The sequence below is a fragment of the Zeugodacus cucurbitae genome, chromosome 5 (assembly GCF_028554725.1).
Source record: "Zeugodacus cucurbitae isolate PBARC_wt_2022May chromosome 5, idZeuCucr1.2, whole genome shotgun sequence".
Taxonomy (NCBI): Eukaryota; Metazoa; Arthropoda; class Insecta; order Diptera; family Tephritidae; genus Zeugodacus; species Zeugodacus cucurbitae.
Genome location: NC_071670.1, coordinates 63,922,100 through 63,942,735, shown reverse-complemented (window position 1 = coordinate 63,942,735; position 20,636 = coordinate 63,922,100). Strand labels below are relative to the sequence as shown.

The following is a 20,636-nucleotide window of genomic DNA, read 5'->3' as shown; positions in this document are numbered from 1 at the left end:
ATTATAAATTAAAATAAAAAAAATAACTAAAATTATATAATTTATATTAATTGACAATTATCTATTTACCAATTTTAATTACTGTCTTTAAAACTATAAAATCGGAAATTTTTTAATTTTATAATTTTGTTGTTGGTGAAATGAATGTGAACGACAGTCAGGTGCACTTCAGCTTTACAACTTTTTTGGACCAAGGCTTTCGCGGTCCCGATAACAGTGTCTAGATAAAATTACTACAACTATAAAATCTATTAACTGGAAATAATATACAAATTTACTATATTTTTTATATCGGTTTTTATTGTTAACTAATTTCTATTTTCAACATATATATATTTTTTAGTAATGTTAAACATTATTTCTGCTTTTACTAGTAGCTTTTACGCACACATTTCCTTGTTAGCATATTTCTCTCAAGAAAATAAAAATACATAATTGACAATATACATACACAAATATGTATTAACGTTACCAAGCATAAATTTAAACATAAAATATGCATAAGTTGATAAAACATATATTTTCACAGTACATATCACAAAAGTTTAGTATAAACATATGTAGGTAGCGAGCTCTATCATGGCATTGCTTCTGTATATAATATTTTCGCCTTAACGTTCAAAATATATTAGTTTATCTCATGCATGAAGAATATTAAATTGTTTGCACTTTGATTTCATGTCGTATTTTCAGTACTCTTAATGTATTTCCTTGCCTGTAATATCCTTGTCAAATATATGCAAGCCCAATTCCTTTTCACAACGCTCGATTTGTGTTATATAATCGGCCAACTGTTTTTGCGCATCCACTTGTTCGATAAGGAAGTTGGTTTCTAAAAAGTCGCTCAAATGTGGATCACTGTGCTCATTTGCCAAAGCATGTAACGCCAGCAAGGACTTGATGCGGAGTATGTAAATATAAGTTTAGATAAAACAATATATGTAGATATTTCCGCTTACCTCATTGACTGCCTTTTCTATATCCAATGCTTTCATTAGCGCCGCTTTAGCTGTTGTAAACTTAAATTGTGGCGCTGGTAACTCCTCCAGGCATATTGTGCCGCCTCGTTTGTTCATGTATGTCATTAATTGTGTAGCGTGTTCACGCTCTTCCGAACTAGCAGACTTGAAAAATCCATATAGGCCCGGTAAGGCGACATCGCTGCGATCGAAATGGTAAGCCTGTAAAAAAATTGAATTTTCTTAATATAATATGGAATTTTTTTTGAAAATCAAACATTCTTTTGCATACCATAGCCAAGTAATCGTAGCTGGACTTCAATTCGAGATGTATTTGTTTGTTAATTGCATTTTCACATTCGCTGGCAAAGTTTTGTCGCACCAACAAACACATAAGACGTCGAAATTGCAAACGTCCAGAAAAATTCATAATTCTAATTGGATTCTAATTTCAAACGGCAATTTCTATTTCTTACTTTTGGGAAAATTGCTGTGAAAATTAAAGTTGATTTTTATCGTTTTCGTGTATTTTACGTTTGTGGCGTAAATTCCGTACGAATATATGCAGTTGCATAAAGTGACAGTTATTTGACAGGACATGCTGCTGCAGTTACAATGCGCCGATGCAATTTTTATAATTTGTGCGTATTTTTCATATAAAAAATATTTATACTTCCTTATTACTTAAAACTATGAACGAATATAAAAAACAAGATCTTTAGGCGTTTAGCACACATTTTATTTCAATATTGTATGAATTATGCGCTTATTATTATTATACCATATTACAAATTTCTTTCGTAAATATGTATGTATACATTTTTTTCTTTTTGATTATTTGCTTCCATATTACTTTTATTTTTAGCACATACTTCAAGTATGTGTTTTTTATATTTTTTTTTTATTATTACGGCATGATTAACAAATTTATATTAAAATCTAAATAGGCACACTTAATTCTCCATGTTTGAATTTATAATATTCATATATCTTTATAGTTTATTATTAATTTGTTATTGGTTTCCTAATGATAAATCTCTCATCATTACGCATTTCGTTTTTATAAAACATGTATGTTTTGTTTTCACTTTATAAGACAACAGTTTTCAAAATACTATGTAACAATTATATCTTCACTTCTTAATTAATGTAACATCAGATACACTCGTTTTTAAGGCATTATTAGTAAGTATGGTTTTTCATTTCGTAATTTAAGCCTTTTTATTTTTTAATTCACTGCGCTAAATTTCTTTAAAGCGTTTGTTTTAGGAAAGTTAACTGTTTATTATAAATCGTTTACTTAACCACTATTTGCATTGTTTTTCTTCAATTATAATATGTTACAGTTCGGTAAGGAAGTAGCCAATGTACGAACCCATTACTCTGGCAAATCCAATATTCTGGACACAAATTCGGAAATATCTGTGTCGCGTTCTATGTGTTCCACAATGAATTCGTGTTTCAGCAACTGTTCATAATTGGGACGTGCCGTATAGTTTTTCTGCAAGCACTTAACTATAAAGTCTTCGAATTGTGGCGAAAATTGACCAGGTTCTAGACGCGGTGGACTCTCATTCACCACCTATAATTGATTGTTTGTGAATTTTAAAATTTTCTAAAATAGCTTGTCAAATTATTACCTGTTTCAATTGTTCAAATGGTGTAGTCCAGTGATTATATGGAAATCGGCCGGTTGCCATTTCAATCATACTGATACCTAGCGACCAGACATCAGAGCGTATATCATATTGAGCAGGATTGCCCTGTGGATCGATGCGTTCAGGTGCCATGTATGGTTTACAACCAGCATCAATCGTTTTTGCAACAGAATCAACCAGATAACCTTAAGATAAAAGCACATAGTAAATATTACTTGCGTATTAATAAGTGGCATTTAGAAATGTTATGCAATTGTTTTCCCTTTAAGCAAGCTGTAATAATGCAGCACACTATACACAATGTGCATCAGTGTTAACTCCACAACATTTTAACTGCTTACCTGAGATACCGAAATCACACATCTTTACTTCGCCACTTCGGTTGATTAAAATGTTTGATGGTTTCACATCACGATGAATAACTTTTAGTTGTGCATGCAGATAATGCAGCGCATTCACCACTGACATGGCAATCTGTAATGTAAATCATTATTATTACAAAAACAAATATCTAAATATACACTTTAATACATACTTTGCCCAGCACGCTTTCTTCCATGGTCAGATTGTTTCTAAACACCTTAGGGTAAAATTTATCCAAACTCGTGTCCATAACTTCCATGCAAATCCAAACGTCACCTTCCCGGAAGAGTGCACCATAAAAATGCACTGTGTACGGACAGTCGCTCGAACGCATGGATATATCCAAGTCCATAAGTAAGCGTTTCTGTTCATTACGGTTTACTGTCGCTGTTATACGTTTCACCGCCATTACTGTGCCTGTCTGCTCATGCCGCATTTTTTCCACAATACCATAAGCGCCACGTCCCAAATCCGCAATTTTTTCCAAGCTGTCAGCATTGATTTCAAATTGTTGATTACCTATATTGATTGTAGCTGTTGAGTCTAAATTTCGTGGCGGCATGCTGCGTATAAGAAACATATATCATTATTAAACATAAAAAAACGCTGTAAATGATGAATGCAACATACATTTCGGGCTCTGGTTCCTTTTGGATAACAAATTTAAAACCGGGTCTTTGCCTGCCAGCCATTTTTAGATGTTGCAAACTACTACGGGGTTTAGGGAGCGAAATACTTTATTATTAACAAGTGTTCAAGAAATGTGGAATACTTTTGACCAATATCCACCTGACCTTTTTCGACCTTAAGCGTGTGTCGGAAGGGACGTAAAAATTATATGTTCTCCAACAGCTTTTGTCTGTGGTAATCTGTAATATTTTGTCGTCCTAAGCCTATTTTGAGTTTTCCCAAATTTGGAATTTTCGCGGCTCCATACACATTTACCTATTATTTGCTGATTGGCTTTCTACCTCGTTTCGTGTGGGCTCGCGCTCGCATCACATTAACTTACTCCAAATGTCACTTTTCTCCAAATTTGGTAATAATTTCTAAAACATTGTAAAGTGCAAAAGTTCAACACACTTTATGATATTATTTTCATTAAAAAATTGCCGCTAATATAAACCGATCAGAATTTCTTAAACTTAGTCTTTTCCAATTTTTTCGCCGATTCTCGATTCCTATCAAATAAAATCTTGCAAAATTTTCTCGTTTTTCGTTTCGTTGTCTCGTTCGATATCTGCTTGACTGCAAATTTAGTGCTGCCATATCGCTGCATATTAAATATATTAATTGAGAAAAAGTGTTTTAAGAACAAGGGTTAATTCTATGCAACAAAATATTTTTGTAAATAAAAGTTATAACGTTAATATTCATTTATTTTATTTAACAATATATTATTAATGAGAAAAAATATAAATTTTCTTATCAGTATGAAATAAGACACAAATCTCACAGATCTTAAATAAATTTTGATTGATATATTTAAAGTATATATATTATAGTCTCTTTGACACGAAATATACAGTGTTAAGTTTACTTTTTCATCTTAATTTTAGCTTTTAATGGACAGTCCACTTAAATTTAAATCATCGTTATTTTCGTCTACAATAAAATTGAATTTGAAACCACCGCCTGTTAAATTGAGGTCTTTGCCAATGACTGGAGTAGGTTCATTCTTAATATCCGTGCTCGTAACGTTATCCGCTGATTCTGTTACGTCCGTACTGTTTGGAGTTGGAAAATTGAAGCGGAACTCTTTCCCCGTTTGCACAATAGCAGCTTTTTTGAGGAAGCTTGACTTTTTATTCGCTTCAATGGTTTGTGTAAATTTGATTTGTTTGGCCGCTAAAAGGAAAATCATGAACTATTTAACAGAAATATCAATTGCATATAATCTATATACCAAGAGCCATCTTCTTTTCCTCTTCCTTCATTTTAGCGCGATAATCTCCCAAAGCGGCCTTCATTACCTGGCGCTTTTTAACAAGCGGCGCAGTCGAACTTTTAAGCACCTTTATATTCTTGACAGTGTCATCGGCTGTGATAGCAAGTTAGCAATTAAATACTATGATGATAACTGTAAATAGAATCTTACCAATTTTTTGCGACAGCTTTCCTGAATTAAGCGCATTCTCCAACTGTTGAACACACCAACAAAGTTCCAATTCAATTTGTGCTTCATTTTCCGGAGTTTCACGTCGGGGCGCTACTAATGGAGGTGGCTTTTGGAAAGACTTTGGCTTCTTTATTTTACTCATATCTTTATTTTTATAGTTTCAGTAAAATCAGAAAATATTTTTGTTGAAATAGATTGGAGGACTTGTGGTGTGCAAAACAAAACAAAATATTTTGACGTTTCTTCATATTCCCATAGAAGCTGCACATGTTGAGAGAATCCAAAATAGGTGATTTGTTATCGACTATAGGGATTATAAAAAATAACATATTAGAAATTGTGTATAAAAATAGAAAATCTATTCAAAATATAAATATATGTTCTTAATGTATTTACTTTCCATTATTTTTTATTTTAATAAAATATAAAACTTCGTTCATCTTTTGCAAAATGGAGTGGCGTGAAAAGTTAAAAATTATCAAATTAAATACAACTCTGTGGTTGAAGTTTACTTGACAGCTGTCAACTCAACTTTCCTTCTTTTCTTACAAATCGTCTTTGGAGGTAGATGCAATTTTTAATTGTTTCAAATTAAGTTGAAAAATCTAATAAGTTTTTATCTTAAAATGTATTTCAGATTTCCATCTGACTTTGTATTCATAACTACAGATCAGCAAACATGGTTGCCGTAAAGAAACAGGTAAAATTTAATTTGCTTATTGACACGTGGTGCTCTATCACTACGCTGCTGTTAAACCTAACCTAACAATATGCATTTCTTCTCTGTTTATAGAAAAAGGCTTTGGAAAGCACCAATGCCCGTTTGGCTTTGGTGATGAAATCCGGCAAATATTGCTTGGGTTACAAACAAGCTTTGAAGACCTTACGTCAAGGCAAAGCAAAATTGGTGTTGATTGCCAGCAATACCCCAGCGTTGAGGTGAGCCCACACATACATACATCCATTTGCAATGGAATATGTACTAGAATTACTTGCTGGAGCCATATGGAGTCTTTCGAGACTGAGAAGTATGCTCCCACACAAGTTTCCCAAATTTGTTTGCATTCTTTCAATTATTTGCAATGGAAGCTATGGAGTGGATACTCTCAGGCCGATTTTGCATTGTACAAGATAATTTGTGGTTTAAAGCTACCTTGCAATAACACAGACATCCAAATGGTTCCAGCATGGTGATACAGGTAATGAAATTTGTTGGTTTCATTAGCTTTTGAATCTTACTAAATGATGAATGTATTACAATCAGACTTATATAGTGTTGATATTCAATTACTACTAGAGACTCTTTCTGACATGGCTAAATGCTTTATAGCACAATTCGAATGTAAATTTCTTTATTTTAAAAAGTTGCATTATTTACTTTTAGGAAATCGGAGATTGAATACTACGCTATGTTGGCCAAGACCGAAGTGCAACATTACAGTGGCACCAACATCGAATTGGGTACCGCTTGCGGTAAATACTTCCGTGTGTGCACAATGTCCATCACCGACCCTGGTGATTCGGACATCATCCGCTCGTTGCCAGACAACTAAATCCAATGGATATAATTTTATAAATAAAAAATAAAATTTTAAAATAAAATCTGATTTTGCATTTTTTTAAAGCGTTTACAGGGTGTAGAGTTTTATAAAAATGAACGTAGTATCAATGAAAAGTAGTGAATATCTGATTTACGAATTTCCCTGCCCTGAAAACTTATAATTGAGTTACTGAAAAGATAAATTAGGCGGTATTTTAAAATTTGGTTTAAATTTCAGTACTTAGAAGAAGTCGAATCTAAGAATACCACAGCAGTATATTTCAAAATCACGTAAAATGTTTTACGAGATATAACACGCCACTTATACTGTGTGTACACATCCTAAGGTTTCGTTTATTATAAAACCTTTATGATGCAACCCTGGTTGTTTGTTATTTGATGTCTTTTCGGTGAAATGCTAAACAACAAATTTTAACAAGTTTGTAATAAACAATTATACGAAAAGATGTTATGCCGTTTGTGCATTAGTGATTGCGAACACAATTCTTTAGAATTATTCGATTCTGGTGGAACAAACACAACAATTTACAATGTTGTCGCGAAGTATTTCGAAAAGGAAGTAAGTACTACAAAATAATAATATCCACTTGTATTAAAGTTTCTTTTGTACACAAAATGCATTAGATAAATATGGACGAAGTAAAATCAGAATTTGATGCAGAAAATGAACAGAGAACTACACAGTTTAACTCACAGGTGATTTGTGCGAACTGCTGGCGGCACATAGATGATTTCCATCAATGGCAGAAGGAGTTGGTGATACTAAAAGATGAACGTTTAAAACTACTGCAGCAACCGTATCAAAGGGAGCTAGTAGAGAGTGTTAAACTAGAAATGGAAATGGATGTAAACAACTTAAATATATATGCAGAATCATTTGCGGACGATACATGTGATAACGATGACTACTTCAATGAGGACACTGAAGATCCAGTAGCTATCTGCGAAGCCAAACTTACAACGTCGTCGAAGAAATTGCCTGCTGTTGCAGATGTAGAAAACGTTGAAAATGACGATAATGACAGTCTCTATGACGATATGCCATTATTGAACAGAAAGAATTTAAAGAAACCTAAAACAAACGCAACTACTAAAAAAAAGGCTGGAAGGCGGAAAAAAGTGAAAAGAGTCGTAAAGAAAACTTCAGAAGTAGAAACTGATTTGGATTCCAATGAGAATGAGGATAAGCATGATGCTAATAGTGCTGAGAGAAATAAAGAAAAAAGTTCGAAAACCAAGGAGTTTGATGCCTTTATTGCGCAGCACTTCAAAGAGCAATTACCATGTGAATTATGTGGTCATTTATCCGCCGACTTTACTGAACTGCGTACACACTTTCGCGATGTGCACAACAGCAATAAAGGATATGTATTATGCTGCAAACACAAATATAGTCAACGGTTTCACTTTGTTGAACATTTGCAAGTGCATTTGAATCCACAAAAGTTCCAATGCGCCGAATGTGGTAAATGCAGTGCGAATGGTCGTAGTCTGGTGGCGCATATGAATTCTATGCATAAGCCAGAGTCGTTAGAGCGGCGTTTCGAATGTGAAATTTGCCATAAGAAATTCGCGAAATTACCAATTCTAAAAACACATATGGAGACACATGCGGAGGGTAATCCCGATCATGTGTGCAAGGAATGTGGGAAGGGGTAAATATTTTTATTATTCATCAGATTGCATTTATTTGATTAAATTTTTCTTTAGCTTTATTTTAGAAAGCCGCCTTAATATTCATATACGCAATGTGCACAGCACAGCTTATCACAGTGTTTGTGACCAGTGCGGTAAATCTTTCCGTGGACGGTACGCACTAAAATATCATCTGCTGGAACATGATGGTGCTGGCAAACAACTCTGGCCTTGCGACCAATGTGATGCTAAATTACATTCCAAATTTAGTTTGAAACGTCATAAACGTATAACACATCATGATGGTTCCACCGTCTACGTGTGTGGCGAATGTGGAAAAGTAGCTTTAACCGAGGATGCTCTCAAGTCACACAAACGTTACGTACATCAAAGGGAGCGTATCCACAAATGTACTGTGTGTGATAAAGCCTTTAAAGCCTCAAAAGTGTTAAAAGTAGGCACTCAAAATATATATTACGATATCTTCGTTATTCTTTTTTATTATTTAACTCTTGCAGGAACATATGACTACGCATACAGGCGAGGACTTGTATCAATGTCCGCATTGCCCACGCACATTTAAAGTGAATGCCAATATGCATCATCATCGGAAAAGAAAGCATCCAAAGGAATGGGAGGAAAATCGTAGACACCGGCCCATGTCTTTTAAGCATATGGATCTTAGCGCTATTTCGAATGAGGTGGTGCTGTAAATGGTGGAGATACATAAATTTAGCATTTAGTTGTTCATAAAAAACACTATTTTCATAATATAATTTTAACTAAAGTTGAAGATTGCGTCATCAGGTGTAATATTGAATGCTTTTGTTTAAATTTATTAGCGTGAAAGTATTCAATTTATGTCAAGTTTTATAACATCTCAAGTTTGCCTGTATTATATTTATTTTAAATAAAAATAAACCAAAGTATTTTTATCAGTGCAAAATTAAGAAATAATACAAACAATAATTTTACTTCACTATTCCCAATATAACTGGTTCTCAGGTGTGAACGAATTTGTTTATTAAGTATTTGTGCAAAAATAAATTCACAAATATTTCGGGTAAATACGTTTTTTATTTATTATATTGTACAAAAATTGAACACTAAGGCCTCTATATTGTTGGATATGTTAAGCGCAAATACTTTTTTTTATAAAACGTTTAAGTACACAAAATGCTTTAGTATAAAGTTGAACAGGTTAAATACTTGTTGATTTTTCACTAAAATTTATAAAACTTTCAATATAAATTGTTACATATAACATTTTAGAGCAGTTCCGGAAACATACACACAACACATATGTACATTTAATTTTGCTAATCCACCTTATAGTAACACTCATGTGAATGTGGCGCACAATCATCATACTCCTTCAGCATCACCTCAGTGGTGTCCAAGTCTTTTTCTTGCACACAAGCGCAACGGAAGTTGCTAGCACCAATTTCGAACAACTGTCGTGGATAACCCAACCATTCACGCTGCTTGCCACCGCTAGTTGTGGTACACCATACATGTGAGCCCCGCTCTACAGACCATTCAATATTGCAATCTGGATAGATTTCACGCAATTGTTCGGCTTGCGCTTTAGCGGCTTTCGCTTGTTCCAAAAGCATCATGTATTTGTGATTGTAAGTTGTTGGTTCGCCATTGGCATCATAGAAGCGACCAATTAGTTTACCCTTATAAACATAATCTTTCCGGTAAAATTGTTGCCAATTTTCTAAACTAATAAGATCACTGGGTCTTAATGAGATAACGTCATCGGCTTTCTCTTCGTCAAATTTCTCGAATTGACCATTTATGAATGACACTGAAGCATCGCGTCCAACAAAGAAATTATACGCGCATCCTGGCCCGTAATGTTTGACACCTTTAGTTACGTCGAATACCGTACCAATGATGGCCAAATATAATGGTGCGTCATTTTCACCATTGAATTGTGCCAAATCATCACGCGTGAAAAGCCGCTCCGATAACGCTGGCTCATCGTTGGGATTTTCGAATTTAATTGCTATACTTTCACTGGGCGATTCCGCATAATTGACCACAATCCAGTTAATAATTTGATTGTAATAAACACCGGTAAAAATAGCTATCACTATTAGCAGGAATTGTAATTTAAAAAGATGTTTTACAAACTCGAACATTTCCACCTGAGCAATATGCAATTTGATTGTTTACGTCCTGAATGTAAATAGTTGTTTACAGCGTTGCCACATCAAATGTTAGAATTTTTGTAAGAATTGAAATAATTAATGGTGTACCAGATAAATTATCTGTAATTAATTAGGAAATAAATAATAATTTGTATCTATGGTATTATAAGTTATTAATTTAAAGCTTTAAACCAAAAACAACATAACTCAACTTATATATCAATGTGTCTTGTGTGGATTTTGAAATATTTTTCATATGAAAGTTTAAACTCTTAAAATAATTATACTTGGATTGACCCTCTAAGGGATATATTAATAAACAGAATATTATCAGAAACAGAATATACTACAGTGTGTGACCGTTTTAATTAATCTCTTTCTATTTGATGTATGACCTTGAAAGAGTTTTCACCATTTTCGTATACTTTGTACTTAATTTCTACAGCCCTAAACAAAAAAAAAAAATAAAATTGTTCTACCTAACCTATAAACTTTGAATCCATTTAAAAACTAATATTAAATTCATAAATGCCATAATTATTTCCAAGAGATATTAAAATATTTTTCGACGAATTCGATTTTGCCCCAATACTATTTGAATACAAAATATCGTTTATTTTTGAAAAAATACCTTTTTATTATCGTTAATTACTCAAACGTACAAGTCTTTTCATATTGGGAAAATTTTCAAAAGAAACTTTGCTGCCAAGAAATTTCGTCAATTTTTTCATTTTCAGTTAATTCAAATAAAATATATTTTATTTGATTTTGCTGTCCAAATTAAACTACATTTTTACCAGTTAGAACTATTTTTAATACAATTATTAGCTAAAGAAACCTTTTCAAATGGATAAGCCGCTGACTAAGGTAAACCAGGTAAAAGACATATAATATAACGACATACGCTGACTGCCGAAAAGAAAGCTACAACTAGTTTCGCATTTCAGAGCAATGAGTCGAGCATTTCAACCACCGGTACCACGGGTTCACCACAGTTTTCCGACACTTTAGAGAACAATGTCAAGTACATGAAGTGAGTGTCTGATGAAACGCAAAAGAAATCAAATTAATGAGAACTTAATATTACTCGCTTTACAGTTTAAATTTCGTCGACAATTCAGAGTCCTCCAGTCAAGCCAAAGACCAGGGCATTGATTTTCAAAAGCTTCCACGTAAGTTTGCGCTCATTCTGATTGACATTCCTATTGTACTGTCCTCTCTTTCGTAGAAACCTTCGATGCTGCTGCGCCCAAAGCCACAAAACCACCACCCAGTAAGATACTACCGTCCAATATACCGTTACCGGGCAAGTTTGACAATCAAAAACAGAAAATTGCCTGCACGCTGAAGGAGAAATCGCTACTCGAAATGGGTTTCAAAACCAATGAGATACAGGGTTGGGAAGATATTGTACAGCCGCCCAAAGAGAATCTCTACAAACTGTTACGCAACATGATTGACAACCACATCAAACCGAATGTGCAGATACGCATCGGTGGCGTGACCTTCAACTGTCACATGATGGTGCTGCAGTGCTACTCGGACTTCTTCATGGAATGCAACAACGAGGTGCTAATACAATTGCCCGAAGAAAAGATAACACCGGGCGCCTTTATGATGGTCTACGACTGGATGTTGGCCGAGGAACCGTTGGTGCAGCGTGAAGGCATACTGGAATTATTCAATGCTGCCAATTTTCTACGCATTAAGAATCTGGTGAATCAATGTTGGCTTTGCTTGGACGATGATGTGCGCTTCCGTGAGGATACTGCATTCCTACTGTACCTTGAGGCACGCAATTATAGCCTGGAGAGTTTGGAACAATTGATGTTGACACGCATTTGCAAATTTTTCCTAACACTTGTCGCCTCCAAAGAGTACTTAGAGCTGGCGACGAAAGAGATTTGTACGCTTTTGAGCTCCAACACAATTGGTGTGAATTCGGAAATTGAGGTAAGTGTGTAGGGGGTCTTACACTAGGAATTTGCCATTAATTCCAACACAACAGAAATTCTCACAGGTTTATCATCTTTGCTCTTGATTTTATGTTGAAATCTTTAATTATCAGAATGTCGAATGGATCAGTTTAGGATGTTCTTCCGAGATTTTAAATTAGCCAGCTCTTATAACGGCTCTATTTAATTTAGGAACCAGGCTTTGGGATTTAACATTGAGTATTATATGGCGAGATTAGTTTTACAGCAGGCAACGATCTATTTAACAGGGTCTTCGAGATTGAACCATCAAATTTGTAGTGTATAAAGAACTTTAGTTATTATTGGGAACTAATAAACTTTCTGATATTTCACATAACTGTTTGGTACTGGGACTGTATTTGTGGCTTCCGAATTTGAAAGATGTTGGAAGTAATATTGATAACTGATAAATTAAAGTTAAAGCTGCCTTCGAAAGCTCCATTGTTTAATATTGAACTTTTAATCGAGCCAAAGATATAATCAGGATTCAGAATCAGTTTGAAGTGAACCGTTATACTCACCGTTATACTCGAAATCATCTTTGTTCGATGAAACAAACATTTGGTTTAGAAGGTTTCAAGACGACTTAATCATTAATGAAAGTTAGATGTTACTACGCAATAGTACTAACCATTGAATTATTTTATTTATTTCAAGATCTTCATGTCGGTGGTGCGTTGGCTGAACTATAATTGGGAAGAACGTGAGCCGGACATGTTGCAGGTTGTCAAGTGCGTACGTTTCAGCTTGATGCCACCATGGTTTCTTGTGACACTCAACAAAAATATCGACTGCGTTGAGATCGATCGTATTGCCAGTCATCCGGAGGTGAAACGCATGATCAACGACGGCATATCGTAAGTGGCGCACTCATAAACTCTACATACTTATATTTAACATATTCAAACCGTTTCCAGCTACACCACAACTCAACTATACTATGGTGAAAATCGTGAAGAATTCTTACATTTCCTGGAACGCTATCAGCTGATTGCACCTGTGCAACGTCAGTGGGTGTTCGACAAGGAATGTAGTTATCACCATCGACTCGAATGCCCGAATATGCAGTATGTTACGTACAAATCGTTTTTGGAGTATCTGGAGATGATACATACGATTGGCAAGGACTATTGGCGCTCGCTGGAAATGGCTAAGGGTGTGGAGAAGTCGATGCAGTGTTGCGTACGCTCCGATTGTCGCAAATTGAACGAGCAAAATTTAGTATGTTAATATATATTTTTTTAGTCACTTGCAAACACCAAATCACCTATTTTAGAAGACTACTTACGATGTTTTGTTTTATAAAAATTTTTGTTGAAATTTGTGATTTGGCATTTATACGAAAATTATTGTGACCCATTTTATATATAGAATTTAATCTAGAGAAAAAAATTAAATAAAGACTACTGATAATTAAAATTAAGACGGATATTTCATTTCTTTCTATTCTTTTGTCTGTTTTACAGGCTACGGTTTTCACAATGCAATGTCGCGATCAGGGTGTACAAGTTGAGACCAGCTTAAGACAACGCAAGCCACTGCTACGAGGTAAATACCATAGTTATTTAATAAAAATTTGAAGTATTGTGAGATGAAGAATACTCCCACAGCATAACCACTAACCATCGAGTTTACCTCTATACAGCATGTCTGTTCTTAGGAAAAACAAATTCATTTCATTTAGTGAAACACTCGTATTTTTTCGATACCTTTTTACGAGCTCAGATAGTCTCAAATAACACTTGGTTTCAGAGATTAGATTATTCGGGGAAGTGATCCACTGTTCTCTTCGCCCTTAGCAAAATTTAGTCGTAGAAGTTCTAACTGTCCATTGCCCCATCGGGATCCACGCTGTTAGGTTAAAAATCTAATTGGATGCTAGCTGTAGAAAATGACTGAAAATGCTCAGTCCAGTGTTAGAATTATAAAGATGATAGTAAATATCTCGTTAGATTTCAGTACATTTTTGTCTTGAATAGGTTCCTCTCAAAGTCCATACATTCGAAGGAGCTTCCCAAAAAGTAACTTAAGCCCAAAAGCTTCCAGCAACGGACTATTGTCTTTTATGTCGATATATTTTTTACCTCCCAGATCAACGTTGCTTTGGCGACCACATGACCACCATGGTGAATTCCGCGAGTCTCAAAAACCTCAGCAAAATAACCACTAGTCAAGTGCTGCCTTCCACCGCATCCAGTTGCTATGAATTTCCATACAGAATGCAACAAGATCAACACCACCACAAACACCAACGATATCCACAGCGATATGCGCAATTCCAAGAACTCGACCCACAGCCATTTAAGTACAGTTATCAATGCAGCAACCAAATCAACAACAACAATACCAATGAGGACAAAGCCATGCCGAATGAGTTGCACGAGATGAATTATGACGTCCACTGCATATTGAATGATGACTGCGAAGCAAACAATGAAGTGCATCATTGTATTGAGGATGGTTGGATGGAAAGGGGCGTGAGTAATACTGCCGAAAGCGCAGTAGACGGTCATAAGACAATGGCGCAGCCGTTGCGTTTGCATACGAAGCGGTCACAAAAGCTAAGCAACAATACCGTTGATACGAAACCGAAGACATTTCTGTCACGCATAGAATGCCGCAATGAACCGCTGATGGGGCAGCAACAGCATGTGACACAAATAATGCAAACACCGCAATTTGGTTTGCCCACAGTCGAGGAAGTGGAGTTTAAAGCGTGAGTTCTGTGTATAGATACAAAGTTTTCAGAGTTCAAACATTTTTTTGTTTACTTTAAAGCATCAAAGGTCGTAAGATTCTCATATTTGGTGGCATCGATCCGTACTGTCAGCATTGTCAGCATGATAAAGTTATGGCATTGCAACAACAACAGCAGCAACGCAAGCGCACTCAAACTGTGGGTGGCAGTGATGCGGACATTTTGGAGCCGTCGCATTATGCTAACGGTATTGGTGGTTGCAGCGCTTGCGGCGGTCTTAATCCACAGTTCAATCCGATGGATAATTATGGCGATCGTGTGCTGTACTATGATGCTGGCGCCGTGCAATGGAAACATTTGTGTTATCTGCCCTTCGGTTCTCGGCATCATCACGCAGCTGTTGTCTGCAATGGGCTCATCTATATTATAGGTGGCACTAAAACGGCGCTGGGTTGCACCAAGAAGTCGGTGAGTTGCATAGACTCTTTTGGAATACTCTGGTATTTCGGTGGAATTGGTGTGTCGGGGTCTTAGATACTAGATTTTTCGGAAATCTCATTTGATATTCGACGGCATGATGCAGGAGCTTAGATTTTAGAATTCGTATATATTGTTGAGTTGTCGGGATGTACTACCTTCTCTTGTGCAACTAAACAAATCTTTCATGTTCTCTGGCTAAGATTTCTTGAATAAGACCTGTGCTTTTAGAACTCAGAGATACCGCAGAACCAAGAGAAAATAACCAAATTCCTATGAAATTCCGATTTTAAACTTTGGTCTCTTTTTCATACCTTCCAAAATTAATTATAATTTTATAGATCTTCGAAAAATCAGTCTGGAGCTTCGATCCGCTGACTCTGAAATGGACTTTTGAGAGCAATTTACCAGAGCTGAGACGCGACTTTGCGGCGATTGTGTCTGATGAGTACTGCGGTGGCGAGGTTGCTTGCGAGCATTGCAAAGGCATAAAGGAACAGCAAAAGCAAAGAAATGTCAAATGTGTTAACGGTTTCTTCGTAATTGGCGGCGAAGGGGTTAATGGTACCGCTTTACGTACTGTGTGGTACTACAATGTGCTACGGAAGACATGGAAGAAGGTATGTAAACTAGCGGTTTGGATGTGAGAAAAGAAAACAGTTGAGGAAAAAACAGTAAGAATAAAGAAGAACAAGAACGTTTGACAGTTCTTACCTTTATGACGTCACGTATCACAATCTAGTCTTTAACATTATTGACAGTAACGAAAAAACTAAGAGATAATCAAAATAATATTAAAAAAAATATTTTAGCTTAATGGTTTTGAATTATTGAACGCATCAATTGTCATGACAAATAATCCAAATAATTTACTTAGAATACAACTGTAATACACATGGACCCAAAATACATACATATATACAAAACTACAAATGTACACTCACATCCTCCGATCCGCCCACCCATTGGTAGAATACAAACAAATACACATGAGTGCCCCGCTTTATGACTGTTTAACAACAGTGCCTGTCATTTATGTGTGTGTTTTTAGAAAGCCACTTTGCATGTGGGTCGCTACGGCTTGATGGCTGCTATGGTGAATAACGAGATTTGGATTGCTGGCGGCATAATCGAAACCAAAACGAGAGCATCCGACAACTATGAGGGTTTCGTCGCTACTTCAATGCCGACCGCCGATGCCAATATCCAAGGTGCCATGAATGGCGGGGACAGAGCGGACAATGGAGGTAGTGGTGACAGTTTTGCTGTCGAGGCAACAAAAAGTGCAGTCGTCGATGTAATCACCGATACGATGGAGTATTACAGTTTGAAGTGTGCTTACAGCGACGAATACGTTTCGGATGTGCCAATGGCTAAAGTCAATGATGTGAATGGTGATGCTGTCGCAATTGCTGCCACTGCCGCTGCCGCTAGTGATGGCACTCAACCCACTATCGGGCATATGGGTAGAAGCTTTGAGAGTGGACGTTGGATTAAGGCAAAGCAGCGTTTGCGCATACCACGGTAAGCGGTTTAAATTTCGATTTTATGACAAAATGCCCTTGTGGATTTCAACGAATATTGAGTGGAATTTGCGCTAGATTAACTTTGATGTGAGATTGGTGGGAGTCATAGAGCGGAAATTCGGAACTATACTGACAGTTTTCCAGAGCATAAATTGCTGATTAATTTATTAGTGGTGGAGTTTGTGAAGGAGCAGATTTGTAAAAGGAAATACTGACAGTACAATTCATTATAAAAGTATTCGATAATATTAAAAAATGACTGGAGGCGAACTGATAAAACGCTCGTAATTTAAGTGCAGATAAAAACTTGATTCTCTTATCTTTTCTTAATCAGAATATCTAAAACATCGGAGTAAAATGTTGCCAACCGTTAGATAGTCAGAAGGTCAGAGGTCTGACAATAAGAAACCGTCGCTGGGGGTTGGAGGCCAGAAGTCTATAAAGATTTATCGATCTGCGGCCCGGTCCGAAATCATTTGTAGATTGAAACATCTAGAGTACAATCAATTATAAACAAATTTGATAATATTAAAAACTGGCTGAACGCCGACCTGTTTTAACGTTAAATATTTGAGGAAAAACCTTGTGCGAGTACAAATCTGGCTCGTTCGTAACGTCTTACGTCTTATGTTGTTAGAGACAGTCATTTTAGAGGATTGACAAAAAGAAAAAGTCGTTGGGGGCTGGCGCCGGAAGTCTATAAAGATCTCAAATTGTCCTCATTTTACGATCCGAAGTCATTCTGTAGTTCTTTTTTGAATTTACGATAGTTTTTCCCATAACATATTGAGCACGAAGTACGTCTGAACATTAAAATAAGATTTAAGTGCCAATGTATTGACTCCGAAATGGGGAGATGTCGGATAAATAATTTGCGAAATCCGAAATCTTATATAGAAGATAATATTGTCGCATTGTATTGTAGTACAAATTTCTATGAGTATTGGACTCTATAAGTCAAACAATATGGAGCATTTCCAAAAAACATATTTGTAGAAATGTTTTGATGATGCATTATTAATTCCAGTTTAAATTTCTTATTTCTTAATTCTATTTTAGTTTATTTGGAAAATTCTGCAGACCTTCGGACAATGAACTGTATGTTGTCGGTGGTATAGGTTTTGATTCCAATAATATACTAACGTCATTATCCTCTGTTGACCAATATGACTTTGGTGAGGGTCATTGGCATCACTACGGCGATATTAAATTGGCCAGGTAAATATAAGTTAACGTATTTTCGACTTTTAATGGATTCTTATTACACACTTACACACTAACTTAGCTTGTAAGCTATGTAAGTTGGTAATTAAAAAACAATTAGTTATAAAAGCAGTCTATATATTGGTTGTTACTAGCGCTTTAACGCAACACTTACTAACTTTTGTACTTAACTCTTTTTCATTATGCAACCACCGTCACTTCATTCATTAATTTCCGCATTTCCCTAAACTTTAGACATGGCCACGATATTGCTACACTTAATGACCGCATTGTTGTTGTTGGCGGCGTCTCCACCATCGCGAAATGCACGTTGACTAAGGTGGAAACGTTTTGCATGAAAACGCGCAGAAGCTTCAAGGATATGCCGGAGTTGCCGTGGCCATTGTCGGGCTGTGCTGTGCTCGCCTTGGATTGATGTGTTTGGTACAAGTGGAGCCTGGATGGAAGAAAGTACTCAATGACATAAAATGTTATTGATAGACTTTTTTTGATTTTAGAGTTGCTTTTTACATAAATTCATATATTTGCATTTCATTGTTTACAGAAATATATATATTGCAATTGTTCTAAGTTGTATTTGCGCGTGTTTTCATTAAATATGGGCACCTTTTGAGAGTATGCTTTAGTAAAATATTAAACATCTTCCACAAAATTGACAGCAGTCCTCTCTTATTTTGACAGTTAACGATATTTCATCAATAATTGTGTTTCCGAGTACACTCTGAGTGCACCGAAGTTCTAATCATTTATATAAGCCATTTGATATAATTTATTTGCGTAAACTTTAATACCTTTTACTCCCACTCTCTAACGTATATTGAGTAATCCAACACCGATTTAATACGCTCTTTTTTGCACGCAATGTAACTGAACTGCTGCTCATTTATCTTCGCTGCTGTGCTACAATATTTCATCGTGCCTCCTGTTGCCACACGGGATCCAAATGCGTTGGTTGTCTGCGCCCACGAAATGCTGTTTTATTTTTACCTGTTAAAATATATATTTTTATCCTTGATTTTACATATAAAGATGTAATCTTATATGTGATTACCCTGTAGGTAAGTCCTTCAAACCCGTTTCTAATTCCGAGTTATTTTCTTCAAACTTGTAGTGAGCTCCTTTTTTATATATCAATTCGAAAATAAATTGCTTGAATTTCGATTTTTCAGCTTGATAACTCTGCTTTCGCATTTCGAATACTTTATTCGAAAACTGACAATTTTTTTTGATTTTTCTGCTTGATAACTCTGCTTTCGCATTTCGAATACTTTATTCGAAAACTGACCATTTTTTTTCGATTTTTCTGCTTGATAACTCTGCTTTCGCATTTCGAATACTTTATTTGAAAACTGACAACTCAAATTTTAATTCAAAACCTTGTTTTTAACAGTCCAAGTGTAATCCCAATTTGGAACATAGGCCATAGAATCTAGCCTAACCTCACAGCAATAGTAAAATGTTTCCAATCAGAAACATCCATACCCCAATGTTCGAATTTTCCATCCTTCGAATAATTCTGGAATATTCAATATATTATAAATGAATGATTTTCGTAGCTCATATCGTATTACTTTCAAATTTCATGCTTCAAACTCAAAATCGACTATGAAATGTAATCATTGAAAATATCGCGGATTACATACCAGAAACAATGAAAATTAATATTTGCTTGAGACCGGAACATAACCACAAAAATTTAAAATAAATCTAACTTAAAGTAGCAGATAAGTTATGGTAGATTTCTATGCTCTGTTTCAAAATTTGTTCTATAGTATCTATTCTATAGTATAGTAAAGTATATATGTAAGAGGGATCTAGAAGTTTTTATAGAAAATCATAACCTAAATATCTTACATGGAATCGAGCATTTCCCAGCAGGGTACATATAGGTATATATTTACGTATGCAGCTACTCAAATATACATATATACTCTAATAAAAGTAGCAGCTGTTAGTTAAAGAAGAAAAAGCAGAAGAAAAAAAAGACAAAACAATGTCAGCATCAGTGTTGCAGCGCGCCGGTAACAGTCGCCGTTTCCGTATCCTTTCACTTCCGCTTAACACCATGTTGATGATTGTTGCCCTGACAGCATCATTTATTTAAAACACTTTTCAAGTAAAAATGCTAAAATTGACAGCTCTGATGTTGAAGGCGGCAAATATTGGCAGTGAAGGAGAAGGAAAAACTACAATAAAAAGTAAATAAAATAACTGACAATAGGGAAAAAATTACATAAATGCATAAACACAAATATAGCGTTTGGAAGTGAGAAAAACCGTT

General features: G+C 35.4%; 7 protein-coding genes across 9 annotated transcripts in view; 3 read left to right on the top strand and 4 right to left on the bottom strand.

Annotated features, from left to right (window-relative positions):
* Positions 1-435: 435 nt before the first annotated feature.
* LOC105208818 (soma ferritin) lies at positions 436-1,537 on the bottom strand. Its single transcript, XM_011178870.3, has 3 exons — positions 1,252-1,537; positions 960-1,181; positions 436-896 (listed from the first exon to the last, which is right to left on the bottom strand). Exons 1-3 carry the CDS (start codon positions 1,387-1,389, stop codon positions 699-701), a joined length of 558 nt encoding a protein of 185 aa, XP_011177172.2. The 5' UTR covers positions 1,390-1,537; the 3' UTR covers positions 436-698.
* A 498-nt stretch (positions 1,538-2,035) lies between these two features.
* On the bottom strand, positions 2,036-4,217 carry LOC105208819 (dual specificity mitogen-activated protein kinase kinase 6). Its single transcript, XM_011178872.3, has 6 exons — positions 3,775-4,217; positions 3,611-3,691; positions 3,153-3,543; positions 2,959-3,091; positions 2,600-2,802; positions 2,036-2,541 (listed from the first exon to the last, which is right to left on the bottom strand). Exons 2-6 carry the CDS (start codon positions 3,670-3,672, stop codon positions 2,338-2,340), a joined length of 993 nt encoding a protein of 330 aa, XP_011177174.1. The 5' UTR covers positions 3,673-3,691; positions 3,775-4,217; the 3' UTR covers positions 2,036-2,337.
* A 215-nt stretch (positions 4,218-4,432) lies between these two features.
* On the bottom strand, positions 4,433-5,367 carry LOC105208821 (UPF0488 protein CG14286). Its single transcript, XM_011178874.3, has 3 exons — positions 5,079-5,367; positions 4,887-5,021; positions 4,433-4,828 (listed from the first exon to the last, which is right to left on the bottom strand). Exons 1-3 carry the CDS (start codon positions 5,239-5,241, stop codon positions 4,536-4,538), a joined length of 591 nt encoding a protein of 196 aa, XP_011177176.2. The 5' UTR covers positions 5,242-5,367; the 3' UTR covers positions 4,433-4,535.
* Positions 5,368-5,578: 211 nt separating this feature from the next.
* LOC105208822 (60S ribosomal protein L30) overlaps positions 5,579-20,636 on the top strand; it is a 134,605-nt gene continuing 119,547 nt past the window's right edge. The window contains exons 1-4 of one of the 2 annotated variants that reach the window (XM_011178876.3): positions 5,586-5,663; positions 5,737-5,799; positions 5,893-6,038; positions 6,484-6,701. In XM_011178876.3, the coding sequence (XP_011177178.1) occupies positions 5,779-5,799; positions 5,893-6,038; positions 6,484-6,652 (336 nt within the window). In that variant the 5' untranslated portion in view covers positions 5,586-5,663; positions 5,737-5,778 and the 3' untranslated portion in view covers positions 6,653-6,701. Of the gene's footprint in view, positions 5,664-5,736; positions 5,800-5,892; positions 6,040-6,483; positions 6,702-20,636 lie in introns of those variants that run through there. The other variant, XM_054230573.1, reaches the window with a different exon arrangement.
* Positions 6,939-9,572, top strand: LOC128919788 (transcription factor grauzone-like). The gene is made up of 4 exons (XM_054230572.1): positions 6,939-7,219; positions 7,285-8,315; positions 8,371-8,749; positions 8,814-9,572. Exons 1-4 carry the CDS (start codon positions 7,106-7,108, stop codon positions 9,006-9,008), a joined length of 1,719 nt encoding a protein of 572 aa, XP_054086547.1. The 5' UTR covers positions 6,939-7,105; the 3' UTR covers positions 9,009-9,572.
* Positions 9,353-10,531, bottom strand: LOC105208823 (neuferricin homolog). The gene has a single exon (XM_011178877.3). The coding sequence runs from the start codon at positions 10,443-10,445 to the stop codon at positions 9,615-9,617; it is 831 nt and encodes a 276-aa protein (XP_011177179.1). The 5' UTR covers positions 10,446-10,531; the 3' UTR covers positions 9,353-9,614.
* On the top strand, positions 11,099-18,850 carry LOC105208954 (uncharacterized). Of its 2 annotated transcripts, none has more exons than XM_054230571.1 (13): positions 11,099-11,321; positions 11,402-11,487; positions 11,553-11,626; positions 11,683-12,407; positions 13,088-13,287; positions 13,348-13,651; positions 13,897-13,978; positions 14,522-15,146; positions 15,209-15,596; positions 15,947-16,225; positions 16,657-17,129; positions 18,191-18,349; positions 18,590-18,850. In XM_054230571.1, the coding sequence occupies exons 1-13, from the start codon at positions 11,301-11,303 to the stop codon at positions 18,768-18,770; spliced, it is 3,597 nt and encodes a 1,198-aa protein (XP_054086546.1). In that variant the 5' UTR covers positions 11,099-11,300; the 3' UTR covers positions 18,771-18,850. The 2 variants fall into 2 exon arrangements, with proteins under 2 accessions (XP_054086546.1, XP_054086545.1); XM_054230570.1 differs by having other exon boundaries at positions 11,099-11,330; positions 18,590-18,848.

Bases quoted from the DNA above. Each gene is read 5' to 3' on its own strand.
- LOC105208818 (XM_011178870.3), bottom strand. From the start codon at position 1,389: ATGAATTTTTCTGGACGTTTGCAATTTCGACGTCTTATGTGTTTGTTG. The intron at 1,182-1,251 runs GTATGCAAAAGA...ATTTTTTTACAG, and splicing joins GCTACGATTACTTGGCTATG to GCTTACCATTTCGATCGCAG. The intron at 897-959 runs GTAAGCGGAAAT...CTCCGCATCAAG, and splicing joins TAGAAAAGGCAGTCAATGAG to TCCTTGCTGGCGTTACATGC.
- LOC105208819 (XM_011178872.3), bottom strand. From the start codon at position 3,672: ATGGCTGGCAGGCAAAGACCCGGTTTTAAATTTGTTATCCAAAAGGAA. The intron at 3,544-3,610 runs GTATGTTGCATT...TCTTATACGCAG, and splicing joins AAGGAACCAGAGCCCGAAAT to CATGCCGCCACGAAATTTAG. The intron at 2,542-2,599 runs GTAATAATTTGA...AATCAATTATAG, and splicing joins CATTTGAACAATTGAAACAG to GTGGTGAATGAGAGTCCACC.
- LOC105208821 (XM_011178874.3), bottom strand. From the start codon at position 5,241: ATGAGTAAAATAAAGAAGCCAAAGTCTTTCCAAAAGCCACCTCCATTA. The intron at 5,022-5,078 runs GTAAGATTCTAT...TTGCTATCACAG, and splicing joins AAAGCTGTCGCAAAAAATTG to CCGATGACACTGTCAAGAAT. The intron at 4,829-4,886 runs GTATATAGATTA...TTTTCCTTTTAG, and splicing joins GGAAAAGAAGATGGCTCTTG to CGGCCAAACAAATCAAATTT.
- LOC128919788 (XM_054230572.1), top strand. From the start codon at position 7,106: ATGTTATGCCGTTTGTGCATTAGTGATTGCGAACACAATTCTTTAGAA. The intron at 8,316-8,370 runs GTAAATATTTTT...ATTTTTCTTTAG, and splicing joins TGCAAGGAATGTGGGAAGGG to CTTTATTTTAGAAAGCCGCC. The intron at 8,750-8,813 runs GTAGGCACTCAA...TAACTCTTGCAG, and splicing joins AAGCCTCAAAAGTGTTAAAA to GAACATATGACTACGCATAC.
- LOC105208823 (XM_011178877.3), bottom strand. From the start codon at position 10,445: ATGTTCGAGTTTGTAAAACATCTTTTTAAATTACAATTCCTGCTAATA.
- LOC105208954 (XM_054230570.1), top strand. From the start codon at position 11,301: ATGGATAAGCCGCTGACTAAGGTAAACCAG. The intron at 11,331-11,401 runs GTAAAAGACATA...TTCGCATTTCAG, and splicing joins CGCTGACTAAGGTAAACCAG to AGCAATGAGTCGAGCATTTC. The intron at 18,350-18,589 runs GTAAATATAAGT...CCTAAACTTTAG, and splicing joins GGCGATATTAAATTGGCCAG to ACATGGCCACGATATTGCTA.